Here is a 23,254-nt window from a genome sequence, read left to right on the forward strand (position 1 = left end):
TAGTCTTATTTCACAAGTCATCCCAAATGTAATAAGGAACAATATTTCTCAGTTCTGCCTGGTTTCCACTAGCACACTTGCGATTATCATATTCCGAATAGGTATATGTCCAATAGGTAAACACATTTGTCATAGTTCTTCATTTTAATTGTTGAAATAAGTTACAATGCTATTAGTTCAGTATCTTAGTTCATGTGTTTTGATATAAGTATAGTCTGTGTCCATTAAATATCATCATCAGGCATCCAATAATATTTTTTAAATATTTGTCTTCTGACATTTATTTACAGTTTTCGTGTCCAAATGTTCAATTTTTTTTAAGTGCATGCAAAAATTAACTATAAAACTATTTTTATGAAGAAAAAAAATCACTTTTCATTAATTTCATAATTATTTGCCTTAAAAATGGATTTATTTGATTTTCACAGATTTTAGGAACTCTTCGGTTGCTTTTTTCAATTGAACATTTGGTGCATACACTACCATTAGACATAACGAAATCTTCTAAATCCATTAACTACTGAGACAAATGTACAAAACTTAAGAAGATGACATCATAAAGGAAAGACAAGCGGTAAATGGAGTAATGATGAGTTATTATTTCCTAATTTGAAGTAGATTCATGGGCTTTCATACATTTGGACTTCAGAGTTCCTTATGTAGCTACGGTAAGAAAAGATTTTCAGATGCTTTTAATTTATTAAGTGTTGTTTTGATTTTATCTTTTTATTTATTTAAAGTCTTATGGTTCAGTTTTTGAGATGACATGAAAACTTTTTGCCTATTTTCTCAAGTTTCTTTTTAAGATTTGTTTGAATATTTTAGAATCCTGCAATGTTTATTACATATAGTTTTGCTTCTTTAGTTTGACTACCTGCAGCCTTACTGCATCCTATATAAAGTTGTCCAGTTGTGTTGAAAGCAAGAGAATATGGAAATTCTATTCCTATGTCCTTGGTATTGAAATATGAAATAAAATGACCATTGTCATTGAGGATGTGTAAGATTTGGGTAAACAGATCCATCACAACAACATTGTCACTTGGTGTTGTCACAATGTGTACTGGTCTGAATGGTTCACTCTTATTGATAGTTGGATGACCTGTATACTGGTTTATTTTGTTTCCTTCTTGTCCTAAGATCACTACTTTACCACTCCAATCATCTAAAAAATCCACTACATGTATATTTTCATTACTGGTGGTTGTTATATACCTAGGTTTATTAAATAAAGGTTGATTATGTTCATCATGTTCATATACAGTCTCCTTGTCTCCTTTTTTGTTCATTATGATCACAGCACTTCTTTTTAGTTTATCATTACTAGCTGCTACTATAAGTTTATTGTCATTGTTAAAATGGATGGTTTGAGAATAGAAAGGTGTTACATCATAAACAGAATCAGTCAGATCACCAGTACTGCTGATTTGTTGTAACCATGTTTTCCCTTGAACACCTAGAAGGAGTTGATTAGATGGATTTACTGCCATACCATACACTTTAATGTTGAATTCAGACATCACCTTCAAATTACTTCCTTCATGCTTTACTCTCTGTAACATTCCATATTTACCAGAACTTATCCAAATTGACTGGTCAATACATGGACTTACTAATGCTATCATTTCAAGTTCAGTCTGATATGTATCATTGATGACTAGGGAGATGTGTATTTCTGCTGACAAGTCTCCATCATCTTGTAGCGATCCAATCATTGATTGGTTGATATTCCCTGGAACAAATTTTGGTGATGAGCTGTAACTTGGTTTGGTTTGCGGTTCTTGGATTTCTGTGTATTTCTCCATTGTTTTAACCTCCTTGAAGAATTCAGAAGCATTTGTGATCTAAATAAAATCCTGGACTTGCTTGATTTTGTCATTTGTTTGGTTGGTAAATACTGATATGGCGTTCAAATCTGTTTTGACTGATGTTAAAACAGTTTCGTGGCTTTGATCCAATTTATTTAGGAGTTCCTTAAAATATTTTTCTACTTGCTCTTTTACAGTTTTCTCATGACTAACTATATCTTGTTTAACTTTGGAATATTTTGAATTTTCTGCTGACATAAGTTTATTGAGCTCACCTTTCTTTTCATTCATGTTAGAATTATTCTTCTGCATTTTACTTTGTCCTTTTTTTAGTTTTTCAACTTTCTTTTTGTATTCATCACTAATTTCAATTAAATCATGCTTCTTATGAACTTTAGCAACACATGTTGGACACACAAGAACTTCACATGTATTACAGTAAAGACATGATGATTGTCCAGCATGTTCCTCACACTTTATATTGGTAAAATCCAGTGTTTCAGTATGCAATCCAATCTCTTCTCTTTTGATGATCTTATGATCATGTGCGTTTTTAAATTGGGAATGTACCTTCTCCTTGCAATAACCACACATCAGAATACTGCAGTCCATGCATTTCCACTGTATTGGTCTATCTGTTTTACATAGATTACAATTAACAGGAACTTGACCTCCTCCAAAGAACTGGGAGGAAGCCATATTGTGAGGTGTATCCTTTGTTTCTAAGTTTGTTACAGACAACTAGTTAATTATCAATGTACTTTGACATACTGATAATAAGATAACTGATCATTTTATGTATTGATTGTTTAAAATTGTTTAAGTTAAAGTTTATGAAAGAGAACATAGATAAATATGCTATATATGTTACATTTCACATGATTACAGTTGTTTACTATATAGATAACAGATAGCAATGGATAAGATGTCCTAAATTGAAATCACTTAAAGTCCAATTAAATTATAAAGGAAGATGTGTCTAATATCTTTGTCAATCAACTGATATTTACATCACAAAAAAAGATATAAAGACCTATGTAAAACATAGGACCTATATTAGCCAATCTTTTATGGAAACTGCTCATTGTCTACCTATACCCAAAGGTACAACAACATTAGCTATTTTTATACCAAATCCAAATAGCATAATAGCTCTATTTAGTGTCAAGACTGTAACATTTAATTTTGTTGTGAAAGTAATGATAGCAACCCTAGATTCCAGCTGCCTTTTTTAGACATCAATAACTTTGTCAAATTTTTATATGACCGCAAAAATTGAAAAAAATTTGGTTGTATATTGGTATCACGTTGGTGTCGTCGTCTACTTTGTCGTCGTCTGAAGACATTTGGTTTTCGCACTCTTACTTTAGTAAAAGTATATAGAAATCTATGAAATTTAAACACAAGGTTTATGACCATAAAAGGAAGGTTGGGAATGATTTTGGGTGTTTTGGTCCCAACAGTTTAGGAATTAGGGACCAAAAAGGGCCCAAATAAGCATTTTTCTTGGTTTTCGCACCATAACTTTAGTATAAGTAAACAGGAATCTAGAAATTTTAACATAATGTCTATGACCACAAAAGGAAGGTTGGGATTGAATTTGGGAGGGTCCAAAATTAAACTTTGTTTGATTTCATCAAAAAATGAATTATTGGGGTTCTTTGTTATGCCAAATCTAACCGTTTATTCAGATTCTTAATTTTTGGTCCTGTTTTCAAATTGGTCTACATTAAGGTCCAAAGGGTCCAAAATTTAACTTAGCTTGATTTCAACAAAAATGAATTCTTGGGGTTCTTTGATATGCTGAATCTAAACATGTACTTAGATTTTTGATTATGGGCCCAGTTTTCAAGTTGGTCCAAATCAGGTCCAAAATTTTTATATTAAGTATTGTGCAATAGCAAGAAATCTTCAATTGCACAGTATTGTGCAATAGCAAGAAATATCTAATTGCACTATATTGTGCAATATCAAGAAATTTTCAATAGCACAGTTTTTATGAAATATTCTTTAAAAATTGGAGTTATCTTTCTTTGTCCAGAATAGTAGTTGAATCAACTTAAATCATTGTTTTATACACTATACAATGTATATTCACTTTTACTTCTAACTAATAAATTAAAACAATCTTTACCATTCAGTGATTACAAGCACTTTTTTTACATTTTAATATTTTATGATGTATTTAAATGAGTAGTTATTGTTGCAAACTCCCTTAGAAATTTGAATTGAGATCAGTTTTGGAATAAGGGAAAGAGGGATGTGAGAAAAAAAATTGGGGGGAGGGGGTTCAATTTTTCTCATTTCAGATTTCATAAATAAAAAGAAAATTTCTTCAAACATTATTTTTGAGAGGATTAATATTCAACAGCATAGTAAATTGATCAAAGGCAAAAAAAAAATTTAAGTTCTTTAAGACCACATTCATTTTGTGTCAGAAACCTATGCTGTGTGTACTATTTAATCACAATCCGAATTTAGAGCTGAATCCAGCTTGAATGTTGTGTCCATACTTGCCCCAACTGTTCAGGGTTCAATCTCTGTGGTCGTATATAGCTGCGCCCTGCGGAGCATCTGGTTGTACAATAAAATTGATTTTTAAATAGTTGAAGAATAAAATAGCCTTCTAAGTGGGTTTATATAAACATTTAGATTGTTTTAAGCATGTTTTATAGGCCATATAAATGTTTGACAGTCCTTATTTCCCTATCCGTACCGCCCATAGGTCTATAAATTCTTCTAGTGTTTTTCAAAAAAGAATTGCCGCTCCATCTTTTCAATTTAATTTTATGGAAAAACGAGCAGAAATGCATATGATTTTTTTTGGACCTCTTGATATATTTCTATAGTTTCAGGAAAGGTATCACTCTAGTTGTAAAAACAACTGTACAGGTAGCATAAAGGTAGATTTAAATCTAACAAAACCAACTGGCCAATTTAAATGTCCCTATTGTAATGTCAATGTTTCAATCTGGTTGTACAATAGGTACAGGTGAACAGTAACATGCATAGGCAAGTCACTGTAGTTGAATTTGAATTTAAAAAATAGAACACTTTATAAGTATGGTAAAAATGGCCATGTTGAATACTTTATTTGAATTGTTTATAAGGCTTTTTAAGTTTAATGTAGGGGATTTATTGATAGTTTCTTATTAATTCATCATTTTCATCTCTGGGGAAAAATCGTAAAAATAGACAATAATCTTATCGAAGAAATTTAACAAAATTTGATACTGTTGCTTTTTGATTCTATCTTTTTATGCTACATTTTAATATACATGTACTTACATTAAACATTCACAGCAACAAAAAATAAGATATATGGGTCAAGTGAAATACCTTCCTAATAATAAAAATTCACAGCAACAACAAGTAAGATATATGGGTTAAATGAAATACCTTCCTAATAACAGAGTAGGTTTGTTTGAATAACAAAATTTTAATTCAAAATAAGGAAAGTCCTTGATGAGACTTTATAAGTGGCAATGTTATGTCTGTCTGTTTTGGTCACAATTTGTTGTCAATATAATTGAATTTATGTGACTGTCATACAAGTGAGATTTTTAGCTAGCTATGAAACCAGGTTTAATTCAGCATTTTCCACAGAAGAAAATGCATGTATCAAGTCAAGAACATGACAGTTGTTATCCATCTTTTGGTGTAATTGAGCATTTGAATTTTCCATTTGATAAGGGATTTTCCGTTTTGAATTTTTCTTAAGAATTCAGTATTTTAGTTATTTTACTTTTTGCTAGACATAACCTGCAGCTTCTTGATTGTATTTCAGGTAAACCCAACCTTGGTGCAGCAGTTGCTCTGATGGATACAGGATTAGATAGTAAAGTAAAGGGAGTAGTAAGATTTGTACAGGTAGATGATTCAACCTGTGTTGTAGATGGCACGTTAGATGGTTTATTACCAGGAAAGTATGGGGTTTATCTACACGAGTTTGGAGATATCTCAGCTGGTTGTAATAGGTGAGATTTTATCAGATATCTACATGAGTTTGGAGGGTAATAGGTGAGATTTTATAAGATATCTACATGAGTATGTAAACATCTCAGATCAATTAGCTGGTTGTATTAGGTGTTATTTTATCTGATATCTACATGAGTTTGGAGATACAAATGTATTTGTAAGCTGGTTGTATTAGGTGATATTTTATCAGATATCTACATGAGTTATGAAACATCTCAGATCAGTTAGCTTGTTGTACTAAGTGATATTTTATCAGATATCTACACGAGTGTAAACATCTCAGCTGGTTGTAATAGGTGAGATTTTATCAGATTTCTTCATGAGTTTGTAGTGTGATAGGTGAGCTTTTATCAAATATCTTCATTAGTTTGGAGACATCTCAGCTGGTTGTAATAATGATATTTAATCAGATATCTACATGAGTTTTGAGACATCTCAGCTGGTTGTAATAGGTGATATTTAATCAGATATCTACATGAGTTTTGAGACATCTCAGCTGGTTGTCATATTAGAGATTTTATCAGAGAAACTATGGTTTTAGATAAATCGTTGATTTTTTCAAACAAAAGGGTGTTTCTCAACTTCAATCTCATTGAAGGGTGAGACCCCTTAGAAGTGGCAGAGAAACTTCCTTGGTTTTGAAAGACCATTTATAATCTTTTTATCGCTCTTTTGCCTATGAAGTTGCTGTTTTTATTGTCACTTGTCAGAGGCATGTGCCCCCTAAGTTTCAAGCAATATTATTCTATGTCAATGGAGAAGCATGATATGAAAAATTATCACAAAAAAGATCAAAGGAAAAAAACTCAAAAATCCAATCAAATGGAAAACTAACTGCCTGATTTATGTACACAATAATGAACAAAAAACACAAATTAATGTTTACAGCATTAAACAACAACTTTTATATTAACATGATTTAGCTTAATAATAGCCTTTATTTTTCCATTTTGTGTGTTTTTTGCTTTGCGTGTACTGATTTATGTCATGGAATTGTTGTCTTTTTTTATATTGATCTGGTATAGTTAGAGTATTTTATAAAAATTATTTATTTTTGTAATTGGTAAATTTAAAAAGTTCTAGTTATTTTTTTTTTTTTTTATAGTTGTGGTGACATTCTTGGGAAATCTTTAAACAAGGTATGTACAAAGTTTTAGACCAGTTTTCAAACTTTCGATGGTTTTATTTTGGGTTTTTTTTTTTATCAAACAATCCTATTGGTAGCCATACATCCTTCAACAATTAGCATAAACCATACCATATATTAGTTAAAAAAGGCTACATGAAGACAAAATATATAAAATAAAAAATAATGACTTTATGATCAATAGAATCTTGAGGCTATATTGATACATTATATTTGTGTGTGTGTTTGTGTGTAAGGTATAAAGATTGATTCAGAAAAAATATTGGAAATATGTAATAAGAACGACATCATCTAATTTTTAAGCCTCGGTCACACCTTACCGGATAGCACGAACGGACGCCTAACGGATGAAAATAAAAGTTGTCCCTTGACAAAACTGTTATCCGTTCTGAGTCCGTTGATGTTCTGACCGAATAAAACGGACGTGTAACGGATGCATAACAGACACCCACCGGATATGCAACGTACGAGAAACGGACACGTACCGGACAGAACAGATGTCGAACGTACATCCAACGGAAGAGTAACGCATAAAACGTACACCTAACGGAAGCGTACCGGATAAAACGGATGAACAAGATATACGGAAAAATCAAAGACGACAATAATAATACATGTAAATCGCATAAATATTCAAAATGTTTCTGTGTTATATAACTGGTTTTGGTTTGTTCTTCAAAATTCCGCCAAAGGGCAGTGCATGAATAAGAACTGCTTGATTGTGAAGACGTGCCTATACTCTAAGATCGATTATGTATAATAAGAATTCATGAACTCTGACATACAAATACTTGGCATTTCTGACGCGAAATTTTCAATTGGCATTTATCCGTTTCAGATCCGTTCATCATCCATTTTATCCATTATACGTCCGGTAGAAGTCCGTTTCTCATCCGTTGTATCCGTTAAATGTCTGGTAGAAGTCCGTTGGTGAATTTATCTTCCAGACCTCCAACAGATGTATAAAGGACACGTAACGGATACAAAACGAAAACGAAACGGACGAGTACCGTACAAAACGGACGCCTAACGGATGTTCAACAAACATTTTATCCGTTGGACGTCTGTTCAAAGTTTTGAACATGCTCAAAATTTTTCACCGGACAGAACGGACGTCGACGGATAAAACGTACGCTTAACGGACATGCAACGGATATGGACGGACGTCTAACGGATATAAACAGACGTCTAACGGACATGAACGGATTGAAAAAAAGTTAGGCGTCCGTTCGAGCTATCCGGTAAGGTGTGACCGAGGCTTTAGGAAAGAAAAGTGGATATCGATACCATTTATTTTTATAATGTTTAAAATTTGTTTAATTATACATGTAATTTTCTTGAAGCCTGTTGGAGAGATTGGTGAAATCACTTCTACATCTGGGAGGGCAGAATTCAGAGTGACTAATAATAATTTTAAAGTTTGGGATATCATTGGTAGATCTTGTGTGTTACATGACCAGGCACAGTCAACAGACAATAGGTAAGAATAGACAGAAAGACCTTTGTAAAGTATGGGATATCATTGGTAGATCTTGTGTGTTACATGACCAGGCACAGTCAACAGACGATAGGTAAGAATAGACAGAAAGACCTTTGTAAAGTATGGGATATTATTGGTAGATCTTGTGTGTTACATGACCAGGCACAGTCAACAGACAATAGGTAAGAATAGACAGAAAGACCTTTGTAAAGTATGGGATATCATTGGTAGATCTTGTGTGTTACATGACCAGACACAGTCAACAGACAATAGGTAAGAATAGACAGAAAGACCTTTGTAAAGTATGGGATATCATTGGTAGATCTTGTGTGTTACATGACCAGGCACAGTCAACAGACAATAGGTAAGAATAGACAGAAAGACCTTTGTAAAGTATGGGATATCATTGGTAGATCTTGTGTGTTACATGACCAGGCACAGTCAACAGACAATAGGTAAGAATAGACAGAAAGACCTTTGTAAAGTATGGGATATCATTGGTAGATCTTGTGTGTTACATGACCAGGCACAGTCAACAGACAATAGGTAAGAATAGACAGAAAGACCTTTGTAAAGTTTGGGATATCATTGGTAGATCTTGTGTGTTACATGACCAGGCACAGTCAACAGACAATAGGTAAGAATAGACAGAAAGACCTTTGTAAAGTTTGGGATATCATTGGTAGATCTTGTGTGTTACATGACCAGGCACAGTCAACAGACGATAGGTAAGAATAGACAGAAAGACCTTTGTAAAGTATGGGATATCATTGGTAGATCTTGTGTGTTACATGACCAGTCACAGTCAACAGACAATAGGTAAGAATAGACAGAAAGACCTTTGTAAAGTATGGGATATCATTGGTAGATCTTGTGTGTTACATGACCAGGCACAGTCAACAGACAAAAGGTAAGGGTTCTTGTGAATTTCGGATGTCTCAGGTAAACCTTATATAGCACCTGTAATCAGACACTGTCTACAAATCAAAGGTATAACAGGATGGAAAGAATTTTATAAAGGGTTGGATATCTTTTGTAAATTTTGTGTTGAATATGATTACTGGTATACACTTTCTGCATGCAATATGTGTTTTGTTTGCAGGAATTTAAGTATAAGCAGTATTTTTTTTTGTGATGAACAGTGGTTTATGCTTATATATAGCTAGAAAGGAGGCTTAGATGTTTCTTTTTGCTTTTTCTGTCTGATCCAATTTACTATGGTGTTGTGTAAGATTATGTTTTCCTTTACTGTTGATCATGTTGCTGTCCTTTTAGGAAATATCATGTTATTGGCAGATCTTTGTTGGTTCATTTTTTGAGACAGATATCTATTGTCTAAGACTGTAGGATGAGTTTAGATGTGTTAAGAAATGATCTGTTCTTGTTGTCTAGCTCTCTTAGTCCAATTTACAGTTTCTGAATCTTCAGGCATTCTGGATAATTTTTCATAATTACCTAATAGTAATGTATGGTATTAAACAATGAAGTGAAGTTATTTTCATTTTTTGGTTACAGAGTAATTACCCATAGTACTTGAATTTTGATTCTGAAAGGTGAATTGATGTTTAATTTCTTTATATATCCCAACATTTCCTTTATACATATATATAAAAAAAAAAAAAAAAAAAAAAAAGAAGATGTGGTATGATTGCCAATGAGACAACTCTCCACAAGAGACCAAATGACACAGAAATTGCACAACTATAGGTCATTGTACAGCCTTCAACAATGAGCAAAGCCCATACTGCATAGTCAGCTATAAAAGACCCTGAAATGACAATGTAAAACAATTCAAACAAGAAAACTAATGGCCTAAATAATGTACAAAAAAATGTACGAAAACAAATATGTTACACATAAACAAACGACAACCACTGAATTACAGGCTCCTGACTTGGGACAGGCACATACAAAATGATACATACAGAATGTGATGGGGTTAAACATGTTAGCAGGATCCCAACCCTCCCCTAACCTGGGACAGTGGTGTTACAGTACAACATAAGAACGAATTATAAAAATCAGTTAAAAAAGGTTATCTCATCAGATGGATACAAATACATATACTACGGAGTTCATTTCTGGGTGTCAATATTGTTAGTACACAAAATGTAATATATGATGTTTAGTATAGTAGTTACAATTTATAAAAGGTGATAATACAATTATTGTAGGTTATTATGTGGGATAGTAGCTAGATCAGCAGGGTTATTCCAGAATACCAAAAGAATTTGTGCATGTGATGGGGTACCAGTATGGGATGAAAGGGATATACCAGTTGCAGGACCTAGTCGTAAATCCAAGATATGAAAGTAACCAATGCAACATCAGCTTGCTGTCGTCATACAGAGGTTCACTCACGGAAGAGATCCAGTTCAGAACATGGCCATATCACACAGATTTCTTAATCATACAGTCTATCTTAATTGTATTGTATATTGCTTACAGAAATCCAATTTGAATCACCTTTTGATATATTCATTGTTCATTTTAGATATTATTTATCGTACATTCCAAAATTCATTCAAGTCCCCCCATATAACACTATAGATTCTTCTTTTAACTTTAATTTGATATAATTCAAACAGATTTTGTTTTGCCTCCCAAACTTTGAAGTTATCAAATAGTGGCAGGTTTATAAGGGCCAGTATAAAATTTATTTCCAGTTGAATAGATTAGAATTCATCGATACAAAATATAAACTTGATATACTTGTATAACTTTTCATAAATTAGGTTGATAATTTGAATTAGGGTAGATAACTCTTTAAAAAATGTATATCAAACATAACATAATTATGTTATAATTACATTAGAAATGAATCGATGTGCAGGTAAACAAAAAATCAAAGGATAGCTGAGTTAGATTGAAGGAAACCAGAAGTCCTATTCACAAATACAGTTGTAGTCAGCCCCTATCAAACATATCCTCTATTTCCAAAGTGACAGTCCAAATTATAGTTTTGGACTATATAACTATATAGTTTTACATTTCATGTTATAATGTACCAGTTTACTTGAATTATTTTTAAACTTCACTTTTTTTCTGTGTTCATACTCATATGCTAATCCAGGGGGAGGGAGAACCACCATCCCCTTTTGTGGGAAAAATTTATATAATTATATAGGGAATCACTGAAGCATGACTGGAGCGGGCCACACCTCCCTCCATCCCACCACACACCTGTTTAGGTCAGTCAGTGCCCCTCTCCCCCTTACAAAAAGTTCTGGATCTGCCACTGATACTACTGGTATATGAAAATATCTATTTTAAATTGAAATAATCATGTATGTCTACACTGTATTTGTATTCAAAATTCAACTGAATTTTTTTTTTCAATTTCAAATAAGGCTGATGAGTTATACTGTTAATTGAGTTATTGAGAATGGCATCATTTAAAAAAATAATTTACATAAAATTTTATGATTTAACAGATAATTAAATGTGTATTAAGAATGAGCCAATTAAATCATTGATATGATTACTTTGTAACTTAGTATTAATTCCGAGGTAGAAAAAAGTGATTTATTTGGTTGATTGATTATTCATTGCACAATAAAATAATTATTATTGTGTATATGTTGTGTGAATATTCAAGAAATCCGAAATAAAATTTAAATTATAATTGTTTTGTTTAATACTCATGATCCAGTGCAACAGTTATTTCCCTTTAATTTTCCCCTAGTATGAATGATGTATCACTTGATGTGCAGCATCTCCTTTTCTACTGAATTTTCAAAATGAAAAATCCAGTTATTATTATTAAATTTGTGAAGTATGTAAGACAGGCAGCTGTCAACAGTTTCTGTGTCATAGTATAATTTATGAACCGTTCTACCAATGCTTTTCAAATTGGAATAGTTGATACCAATGACAAAATGGGAGTCAAGTTCAATATTGACAATTTCCCTTATTACATTGAAGAAATTATTGTCCTTGATATATTGGAAAATGGAACTTTATGTCGTTTCTGTTCAATAACTTATGAAGCCTTCTAGCAAGTGTTTTCAAATAATATTGAAGATTTTCACTTTTACCATTCAGGAGTTGTGGTCCTTGATCTATTGGTAAATGGCACATGAAGTTATTTCTGTGCAATTATTTGTGTACCAATTGACTAATGCTTTCAAAAAAATTAAAACATTGTTACTGATTTAAACAAAAAATTAACAAATTTGAAATTGTTGATTTTCAGTTTTGCTGTCCAGGAGTTATGGTTCTTGATAGATTGAAAAATGTCACTTTTTGTTGTTTCTTTGCAATCACTCATGAACCATTCAACCAATGCTAATACTGATGAAAAAATGGTTGTCAAGTTTGATTTTGACGATTTTTTCTTTATTGTTGTACAGAAGTTTTGGTCCTTGTAAATTTATAAATAGACAAAGAATGTGGTAGGTCCAAAAAAAACTTAAAAGGGCCTTTCAAAATACAGAAATGCCAGTCTGCTGTCAATTTGATAGCTCATTCCTTGTTTATTTAGTATCTTATTGATTATCTAAGGGTGATTCCATTCCAAAACAATTCTGCTTATTGGATTGCCAATCAGTGAAGCTGTAACTACACATATGGATGACTGACATCCAAATCAAAATTTGTTAAAAGGCAACTCCTTGAAAATAGCTTTACCTTATTCAACTAGAAGAGGGAGGAAAGACACCAGAGGGACAGTCAAACTCATAAATCAAAAATAAACCGACAACGCCATGGCTAAAAATGAAAAAAGACAAACAGACAAACAATAGTACACATTACACAACTTAGAAAACTAAAGAATAAGCATCCCCAACCTCACCAAAAACTAGGGATGATCTCAGTTGCTCTGGAAGGGTAAGCAGATCCTACTCCACATGTGGCACCCGTCATGTTGCTTATGTGATAACAAATCTGGTAAATAGTCTAATTCGGTAGGTCACATTCATGAAAGGGAAGGGGATTGTAGTTACAACGTAAGGAACATATCTGATATCATTTGTGAACGGTTATTCCACAACGGTCAACCAACTTGTGATGGAGTCTGTAAAATTTACAAAGAGATGATTTCAACTTCACCATTTGGAACTCTTGGTTTTATAGCTTCCTTGTGAGCAGAAACCCTCTATCAAGAAAATCATGATAGGAAATGCAAGCACTGGAATATCGTATCAATTGGGAGATATATACCCTGTATGCAGGTGCTGCTGGAATGATGCTACTTAGAAATGGAAAGTTCACAATTGGAAAGCTGAAATCATCTCTTTTGTCGTAAAGTTTTGTTTTCAACTGACCTTATTGTCAATTTCTAGATTTAAGTCAAGATATGAGGCCGACTTAACTGTATCTGTAGTATTCTTTATCTCTTGTTCTATGGGATAGATGCTTTCAACAAAGTCACCAAATTTTGAATTATTTCGTGAAAGAACATCATCTATATAGCGGAAAGTAGAGTTAAAGGATATTGCTAACTTCTTATCTTTCTTCCTTAGAAGTTCCGGTATGAAGTCAGCCTCATAATAATAAAGAAACAAGTTGGCAAGAAGAGAGGCACAATTTGTTCCCATTGGAATGCCAACAGTCTGTTAAAAAGACACATCCTCCGAACGTAACAAATATGTTGTTATTCAAGAAATCAAGCATCTAAATAAAGTCAGTTTCAGAGAATATTTTGTTTGAATCAGAGTGATCCTTTACAAAGTAGGATTTATCTCTCCCTAAGACAAGATACTTGTATCTACGTTGGCCATTCTTTTTTATAAAACAAAGCAATACCAACTCTTTCAATTTGTCTTTTAGTTTGGAATGTGGAATACTTTTGTTAACTCGCATAAATTTGTCTGCAGGACTTGCAGTCGTGACCTTGCTTTTTTCCTTTCTTGTCAATGTGCAGATTTAAAAGGTGTGATGCAGACAAACAGAAGTGATACCTTTTTTCAACCACAACTCCTAGGAATTGATCCACTCCATGTTATTGCCCTTTTATCAACTATTGTTTTGCTTGAGAACTATAATAGGTAGATAGAAGCTTTGAATAGCAAAAATAATCAGCAAAACAAGTTTACAAATAAATCAACATGGACAAAATTGTCAGTTGACACCTAATTGGAGTTATTACCCCTTAAACATAATTTTCCGAAACATTGTTTTGGTCTGTTGTTTTAATACTGTTTGCAATAGTTCTACTATATTTGGTGTATGGCATGATTTTATGGTGTATATGTCCATCTGTCAGGTATAATCTGACCTTGATCTCATTTTCATGGTTCAGAGCTTCAAGTTTTTATACGACCGCAAAAATTTTAAAAAATTTGGTCGTATACATTGGTATCACTTTGTCGTCGTCTGAAGACGGATAGTTTACGGATAATAACTTTAGTATAGGTGAATAGAAATCAATAAAATATTAACACAAAATTTATAACCACAAAAAGGAAGGTTGGGATTGATTTTGGGGGTTATGGTCCAAAAGGTTTAGGAATTAGGGGTCCAAAGGGGCCAAAAACTAGTTTCAGGACAATAAGTTGTGTATAATTATTTCAATTGCTCTGAAATTGTACCACAATGTTTAATACCATTAGTAGAAGATTCAGATTTATCTTAAGGGTTATGGGGTAAACAGTCTAGGAACTAAGAGCCAAAAAGGGGCCAATAACAGGCATTTTTCTAGTTTTAGGACAATAACTTGTATGTAGCTGTATGGATCTCTCTGCCATTGTACCACAAGGTTTCATATAACAAAGGGAAGGCTTGGATTGATTATTTAGGTTATGGTCCCAAAGGTTTAGGAATTAGGGGCCCAAATAAGCATTATGTAGTTTCCAGTCAATAACTTGTGTTTTAGTGTATAAATATCTCTGAAATTATACCACAAGTTTCCATACTACAAAGGGATGGTTATGGGGGGTATTGCTCAAATCATTTAGCAATTAGGGGCAAGAGAGAGGGAAAAACTAGGGTTTCTCTGGTTAAAGGACAATTTAGACAATTTAAAAGCAGTGTAAGGGAGGTAATCCAATATAAATTCAATTTAAAGAATACTGTTACCCGGTATATATATATATATTTATATATCTGGTCACACTGCTTGGAAATTATTTATTAAGAAATGATCATTATATTGTCTTGAGATGATTAGCTGTAAATTTATTTTTAAATGTTACTTTTATTTTAATCAATATTAATTTTAACCATGACTGTATGTCATTTTATATTTCAATATTAATTATTTGTATGTCATTTTATATTTCAATATTTTAGGATGTGTTTAAATGAGTAGTTATTGTTGCAAACTCCAATTAGAAATTTGAATTTAGATTATTTTTGGAATAAGGGAAAGGGGGAGGTTAAAAAAATTGGGGGTGGGAGGGGGTAAATAAGAGTTTGCACGGGGGTACAATTTTTCTAATTTCAGATTTCAGAAATTAAAAAGAAAATTCTGTCAAATGTTTTTTTTTTAGGGGCTTAATATTCAAAAGGCATAGAGTATTGCTCAAAAGCCAAAAAAAAATAAGTTCATTAGGCCACATTCATTCTGTGTCAGAAACCTATGCTGTGTCAACTATTTAATCACAATCCAAATTCAGAGCTGTATCAAGCTTGAATGTTGTGTCCATACTTGCCCCAACTGTTCAGTGTTCGACCTCTGCAGTCGAATAAAGCTGCGCCCTGCGAATCATCTGGTTGTGTTTTGGTCTGTTGTTCTCATACTGTATGGTGTATGCAATAGGTTTACTATATTCTGTGTATGGCATTATTGTAAGGTGTACATGTCCATCTGGCAGGTGTTAACCGACCTTGACCTCATTTTCATAGTTCAGTGGTTAAAGTTTTTGTGTTTTAGTCTGTTCTTGTAATACTGTATGCAATAGGTCAATTATATTTGGTGTGTGCAAATATTTTACAATTTACATGTCAGTCTTGCAAGTTTCATTTTACCATGGCCTCAGAAACAAAACTTTTAATAAGGAGTTATATTCTAGTCAACAATGTTTAAGGGTTTACATTGTTGAATATGCATATAGACTTTAATAGGTGAGCAACACAGGCTGTTTAAAGAAACTTCTATTTTCTAAACATTCAACAAGATTGAAACATAGATAAATAGTGAAAACATATAAAAACAAAAGTTATTTTTCATAAAAATTTAATAATAATTAAATGCAAAAGTAATTAGTATATAATTCGTAAAAGATTATAGTAACAATTTAATAAGTACAATAATAAATACTGGTACTGTCTGTCCAAAATAGAGCTAGAAAATTCAATATGGACAAGCCAATCTTTCAACATCAAAAGTTCAAACTCATCAATTGTCAATATCTATGTATCAGCGTTATAAAGTTGAATGGTCAATCTAACGAAAAAACCTTTTTTTCTGTTTAGTCAAAATGATATCATAAATAAAATAGATTTCAACATACAAGTACCAGTACACATTTTCTCATAGTTAATCTGATATGTAAGCTCATTGTGGATAGACAGTATTTCAAATTGAAACTTGACTAGCTATCAAATTAATGTTCAAAGTTCATGTGGTATATGTATATATCACAAATTAAGAAGTTGTTTTTGCCAATAAATGAGCTTGAAATTTGTCAACTCATAAGTTGATATTAATGTCCACAAAACATAACATCCACACATTCACTGTACAAGAAGTAGTCCATTAATAAATTGCAGCAGACCTGCTACTCCTGCTAAGATGGCTGACCAGTGTACTTTTGGAACTTCTGCTGTACTCATTTCATCAAGCTTTCCATAAAACATCATAAGCAGAAGTGATATAGTGAAACCTGAAAGAAAAGTGTCAGTTAAGTACATGTTGTAAACTTGAATTGAATTTCTTGTAATCTTCAAATTAAACATCATTAGCAGCAATTGCTCCAGCCCACTGATAAAGTGAAACCTGAAATAGAATTGCCATTGATATAGTAAAACATAAAAGACTTTTGCTCTTCCTCAGCAAATTCTAAAAGACATGTCCATCTTCCAACCAAACATCATAATCAGCAAATGTGTAGTGAAACCTAAAAGACAGTTAACAACACATAGTAAATCCTAAAGGTTGTGTCAATTTTCCACTAAACACCATTTATAGCAACAGTGATATACCAGTAGTGAAACTGGAAAGACAAGTGTCAGTAATATATATGCCATTTATTTAGGGACTTCCTGTTTTGAATTTTTCTTGGAGTTCAGTATTTTTGTGATTTTACTTTTTATAGTAAAACCTTAAAGACTTCCATCTTCTGCCCTAACATCATTAACAGCAGTGATATAGTAAAATATCATAAACTTGTCCATCTTCCTTCCAAACATCATTAGCAGCAGTGATATAGTGAAACCTGAAAGACAAGTGTCAGTGATATAGTAAAACCTTAAGATCATATCATCTTATTAACAAACATCATAAGCAGCAGTGATATAGTAAAACCTTAAAGACAAGTGTCAGTGATATAGTGAAATCTAAATGATGTGGTCATCTTCCCACCAAACATCATTAGCAGCAGTAATATAGTTAAATCTGAAAGACAAGTGTCAGTGATATAGTAAAACCTAAAATAAACAAGTGTCAGTGATATAGTGAAATCTAAATGATGTGGTCATCTTCCCACCAAACATCATTAGTAGCAGTAATATAGTTAAATCTGAAAGACAAGTGTCAGTGATATAGTAAAACCTAAAATAAACAAGTGTCAGTGATATAGTGAAATCTAAATGATGTGGTCATCTTCCCACCAAACATCATTAGCAGCAGTAATATAGTTAAATCTGAAAGACAAGTGTCAGTGATATAGTAAAACCTAAAATAAACAAGTGTCAGTGATATAGTGAAATCTAAATGATGTGGTCATCTTCCCACCAAACATCATTAGCAGCAGTAATATAGTTAAATCTGAAAGACAAGTGTCAGTGATATAGTAAAACCTAAAATAAACAAGTGTCAGTGATATAGTGAAATCTAAATGATGTGGTCATCTTCCCACCAAACATCATTAGCAGCAGTAATATAGTTAAATCTGAAAGACAAGTGTCAGTGATATAGTAAAACCTAAAATAAACAAGTGTCAGTGATATAGTGAAATCTAAATGATGTGGTCATCTTCCCACCAAACATCATTAGCAGCAGTAATATAGTTAAATCTGAAAGACAAGTGTCAGTGATATAGTAAAACCTAAAATAAACAAGTGTCAGTGATATAGTGAAACCTAAATGATGTGGTCATCTTCCCACCAAGCATCATTAGCAGCAGTAATATAGTTAAATCTGAAAGACAAGTGTCAGTGATATAGTAAAACCTAAAATAAACAAGTGTCAGTGATATAGTGAAACCTAAATGATGTGGTCATCTTCCCACCAAACATCATTAGCAGCAGTAATATAGTTAAATCTGAAAGACAAGTGTCAGTGATATAGTAAAACCTAAAATAAACAAGTGTCAGTGATATAGTGAAACCTAAATGATGTGGTCATCTTCCCACCAAGCATCATTAGCAGCAGTAATATAGTTAAATCTGAAAAACAAGTGTCAGTGATATAGTAAAACCTAAAAGACAAGTGTCAGTGATATAGTGAAACCTAAATGATGTGGTCATCTTCCCACCAAGCATCAGTAGCAGCAGTAATATAGTTAAATCTGAAAGACAAGTGTCAGTGATATAGTAAAACCTAAAAAAACAAGTGTCAGTGATATAGTGAAACCTAAAAGACATGTCTATCTTCTCACCAAACATCATTAGCAGCAATGATAAAGTTAAACCTGAAAGACAAGTGTCAGTGATATTCATGAATAGAAAAACCTAAAATAAAACATGTAATATTGCAATGAAATTTAAGATCTCAATTTTGAATGAAACAATGAAACCATATTAAATGATAATAGACATCAGGAGCTTACCCAGGATTTTTGAAAAAGGTGCTTAAGTGCTGAAGCTGATAAAAACGAAAAAAGACATCTTGGGATTCTTGCCATAAAACAAGTACTTAAGTAATAGCATCATACAGTGAAACATGAAAAGCATGTCATCTGTTACAATCAATTCAGATCAAATATTTTAATGAAAAAAGATAAATAAAAGCTTGTGACGATGTACTGTTCAAATATCTAGAGATAAGTATGTAACCTATACTAACCTGATAAAATACACACCACTGCTATAGCCTGCTGCCTTCTTATATTATATTTGTCAATAAAAGTAAAATGTTTAAACATCATCATCAAAGACAGGATCATTCCACACCATCCTATCAAACTTAATAACTGTACGATGTGATACCATACTGCAATTAATAATTAGAAAAAATATTTAAGATTAAACAAAACAATTTATTATACCAACATTTCTTACTGTGAGATTGAGACGAAGAAAAGCAATACAAAACACTGATCTTTTGCTTTTTGTCGAGCCTGCAACTTTTGTTGCAGAAAGCTCGACATAGGGATAGTGATCCGGCGGCGGCGGTGGCGGCGGTAGCGTTAGCTAACTTTTTAAAAGCTTTATATTTTAGAAGGTGGAAGACCTGGATGCTTCATACTTTGTATATAGATGCCTTATGTTACGAAGTTTCCATCAGTAACATGTCAAATGTCCTTGACCTCATTGTCATGGTTCAGTGACCACTTGAAAAAATAGTTCAGATTTTTGTAATGTTGAATTCTCTCTTATTATAAGTAATACTTATATTAAATCGGATAATTATATTTGTTATGTGTGTACCTTGCAAGGTCCTCATGCCCGTCAGACAGTTTTCACTTGACCTCGACCTCATTTCATGGATCAGTGAACAAGGTTAAGTTTTGGTGGTCAAGTCCATATCTCAGATACTATAAGCAATAGGGCTAGTATATTCGGTGTATGGAAGGACTGTAAGGTGTACATGTCCAACTGGCATGTGTCATCTGACCTTGACCTCATTTTCATGGTTCAGTGGTTATAGTTAAGTTTTTGTGTTTTGGTCTATTTTTCTCATACTTTATGCAATAGATTTACTATATTTGTTGTATGGAATGATTGTAAGGTGTGCATGTCTAGCGGGCAAATGTCATCTGACCTTGACCTCATTTTCATGGTTGAGTGGTCAAAGTTAAGTTTTTGAGCTTTGGTCTTTTTATCTAATACTATATGCCATAGGTCAACTATATTTGGTGTATGGAAATATTTTATGATCTATATATGTCAGTCGCACAGGTTTTATTTGACCTCGACCTCATTTTCACGGTTCATTGCTCAGAGTTAAGTTTTTGTGTTTTGGTCTATTTTTCTTAAACTTATAACTATCATTGGTCTTTGTTTAGTTATCTTGGTTAATGTTAAGTTTATCTGACAGTTTTTAATAAAGCTTTATACTTGGGACTATCAACATAATATCAATGATTAGTAAAGAAGGCGAGACATTTCAGCGTGTGCACTCTTGTTATGTGTTATTTTGCTGTGTATGTACTGATTTTTTTGTCCTTGATTGATACCCAATTTATATCCTTTGCTTTTTTTATATGATCGTTTACAATAAATACAAATAAATCAAACGGTAAGCCAATAGTAAAATTTATTGTCTTTAATACATGAAAGCAGAGACATATATATATACATACATGTACAATGTATATGATCATATATGTCTATGATGAAAGCCTGTTATTATTGACTTAAGGTGGCACCGTGCAGATTTAAATCATCAACATGAAAGGAGCGAATGCATTCAGTAGCATACATGTACATCAATACATGTTTATGCCATGTAAATACTGTATACATGTACATGTATGTATAAAAGTTCCTATACCATGCAACAAACATGTACATGTATACCATACAAAACTAGTATTCAAGTATGGATTAATCACTTCCAAGATTAATTCAATTTACACACAAATGAAATCATAAATTGTCTAACAATGTAATGTTAAGTATAAAATATAAAATGTTAACCAGATGCTCCGCAGGGGGTAGCTTTATACGACCGCAGAGGTTGAACCCTGAACAGTTGGGGCAAGTATGGACACAACATTCAAGCTGGATTCAGCTCTAAATTTGGATTGTGATTAAATAGTTGACACAGCATAGGTTTCTGACACAGAATGAATGTGTTCTAATGAACTTAAAATTTTTGTTTTCTCTTAGAGCAATTCACTATGCTGTTGAATATTAATCCTCTCAAAAAAATGTTTGAAGAAATTTTCTTTTTTATTTATGAAATTTCAAATGAGAAAAATTGAACCCAATTTTTTTAATCACATCCCCCTTTCCCTTATTCCAAAACTAATCTCAATTAAAATTTCTAATGGAGTTTGCAACAATAACTACTCATTTAAATACATCATAAAATATTAAGATGTAAAAAAACTGCTTGTTATCACTGAATGGTAAAGATTATTTTAATTTATCAGTTGGTAGTAAAAAGTGAATATACATTGTATATTGTATATAACAAAGATTTAAGTTGATTCTGGACAAAGAAAGATAACTCCAATTAAAAAAAAATCTTGCTATTGCACAATATTTTGCAATTAGATATTTCTTGCTTACTATTCTGGACAAAGAAAGATAACTCTAATTTAAAAAAAATTTGCTATTTCACAATATTGTGCAATTAGATATTTCTTGCCATTGCGCAATACTGTGCAATTGAAAAGACTTGCTATTGCACAATACTTAATATAATAATTTTAGATCCTGATTTGGACCAACTTGAAAACTGGGCCCATAATAAAAAATCTAAGTACATTTTTGGATTCAGCATATCAAAGAACCCCAAGATTTCAATTTTTGTTAAAATCAGACTAAGTTTAATTTTGGACCCTTTGGACTTTAGTGTAGACCAATTTGAAAACAGGACCAAAAATGAAGAATCTACATACACAGTTAGATTTGGTATATCAAAGAACCCCATTTATTCAATTTTTGATGAAATCAAACAAAGTTTAATTTTGGACCCCGATTTGGACCAACTTGAAAACTGGGCCAATAATCAAGAATCTAAGTACATTTTTAGATGCAATAAAAAATATATATAGTATTTCTCTAGATGAACTAGCATAGGCTGATCCAGGGGGGGGGGGGCCTAGGGGGCACGGGCCCCCCTTTCATGGGAAAAATTTGGTTGATTATATAGGAAATCACTGAAGCAGGACTGGAGCGGCCATAGTTCCAAACAGCAAGACTGACCAGTACAAAAACTATCTTTGAGCGCACTGCGGTAGATTGGAACCATCTAGAGGATTCAGTAGTGTTTGTCATTACAACCGAGGAGTTTAAATCTGCACTCCTCAGCAAGCGCAACTAACTTCAGTGCAGACCAACCCGTCACACAATAGCCGAAAGGAATCTGTGACGTACCCATCCATATACAGAAGTGGGAAATACAGATACAGATTTTTCTTTTCTAAAACTGCAAGTTAACCACTTTGAGGGAAGTCCGTTTTTTAAGCAATTAATTCAGGGGTACATGCACATGTATATCACTCATTTTGGGAGGTCGATGCCAACCTGGTGATACATAAATTTTCTTACCAGGCTCCTCAGTGAAAAAGGCAGGAACAATATTGCAAGCAAGGAAGTCGCAAAATACAGCCCACCAAAGTCCATATGATACTCCTGGTAACTTAAACCATGCATGACTAAACAGTGCGACAACATATAGCACATTTGCAGGAATCAGTAAGAAGAGACATATTTTCTCTTGCTTTATAGTTATCTTTGTCATTTTCGTAGCATTTTCACTTTTTTATGTACATTTATGTGACAATGTTACAGGAATTTCTCGCATTATTGAAGTCAAAAGACTAAAATGCCCAAAATCAAAAATGTAAACAAAATAAAAAGATAAGTAAAAGTTCCCGGAAGTAAAAATATACAAATAAATTG

The 23,254-nt window shown here is 32.6% G+C and overlaps 3 protein-coding genes across 3 annotated transcripts in view; 1 reads left to right on the forward strand and 2 right to left on the reverse strand.

Annotated features, from left to right (window-relative positions):
• The window catches only part of LOC139516432 (copper chaperone for superoxide dismutase-like), a 37,107-nt gene extending 25,069 nt beyond the window's left edge, over positions 1-12,038 (forward strand). The window contains exons 4-7 of the mRNA XM_071306537.1: positions 5,596-5,785; positions 6,892-6,925; positions 8,277-8,413; positions 10,588-12,038. Of these exons, the coding sequence (XP_071162638.1) occupies positions 5,596-5,785; positions 6,892-6,925; positions 8,277-8,413; positions 10,588-10,723 (497 nt within the window). The 3' untranslated portion in view covers positions 10,724-12,038. The remainder of the gene's footprint in view (positions 1-5,595; positions 5,786-6,891; positions 6,926-8,276; positions 8,414-10,587) is intronic.
• On the reverse strand, positions 438-2,747 carry LOC139516431 (uncharacterized). Its single transcript, XM_071306536.1, has one exon. It carries the CDS (start codon positions 1,803-1,805, stop codon positions 822-824), a length of 984 nt encoding a protein of 327 aa, XP_071162637.1. The 5' UTR covers positions 1,806-2,747; the 3' UTR covers positions 438-821.
• Positions 12,039-16,515: 4,477 nt separating the features above from the next.
• Positions 16,516-23,239, reverse strand: LOC139516435 (uncharacterized). The gene is made up of 3 exons (XM_071306540.1): positions 22,901-23,239; positions 19,524-19,670; positions 16,516-17,181 (listed from the first exon to the last, which is right to left on the reverse strand). The coding sequence occupies exons 1-3, from the start codon at positions 23,091-23,093 to the stop codon at positions 17,033-17,035; spliced, it is 489 nt and encodes a 162-aa protein (XP_071162641.1). The 5' UTR covers positions 23,094-23,239; the 3' UTR covers positions 16,516-17,032.
• Positions 23,240-23,254: the final 15 nt, after the last annotated feature.

The sequence above is a fragment of the Mytilus edulis genome, chromosome 3, assembly GCF_963676685.1.
Source record: "Mytilus edulis chromosome 3, xbMytEdul2.2, whole genome shotgun sequence".
Classification (NCBI taxonomy): domain Eukaryota; kingdom Metazoa; phylum Mollusca; class Bivalvia; order Mytilida; family Mytilidae; genus Mytilus; species Mytilus edulis.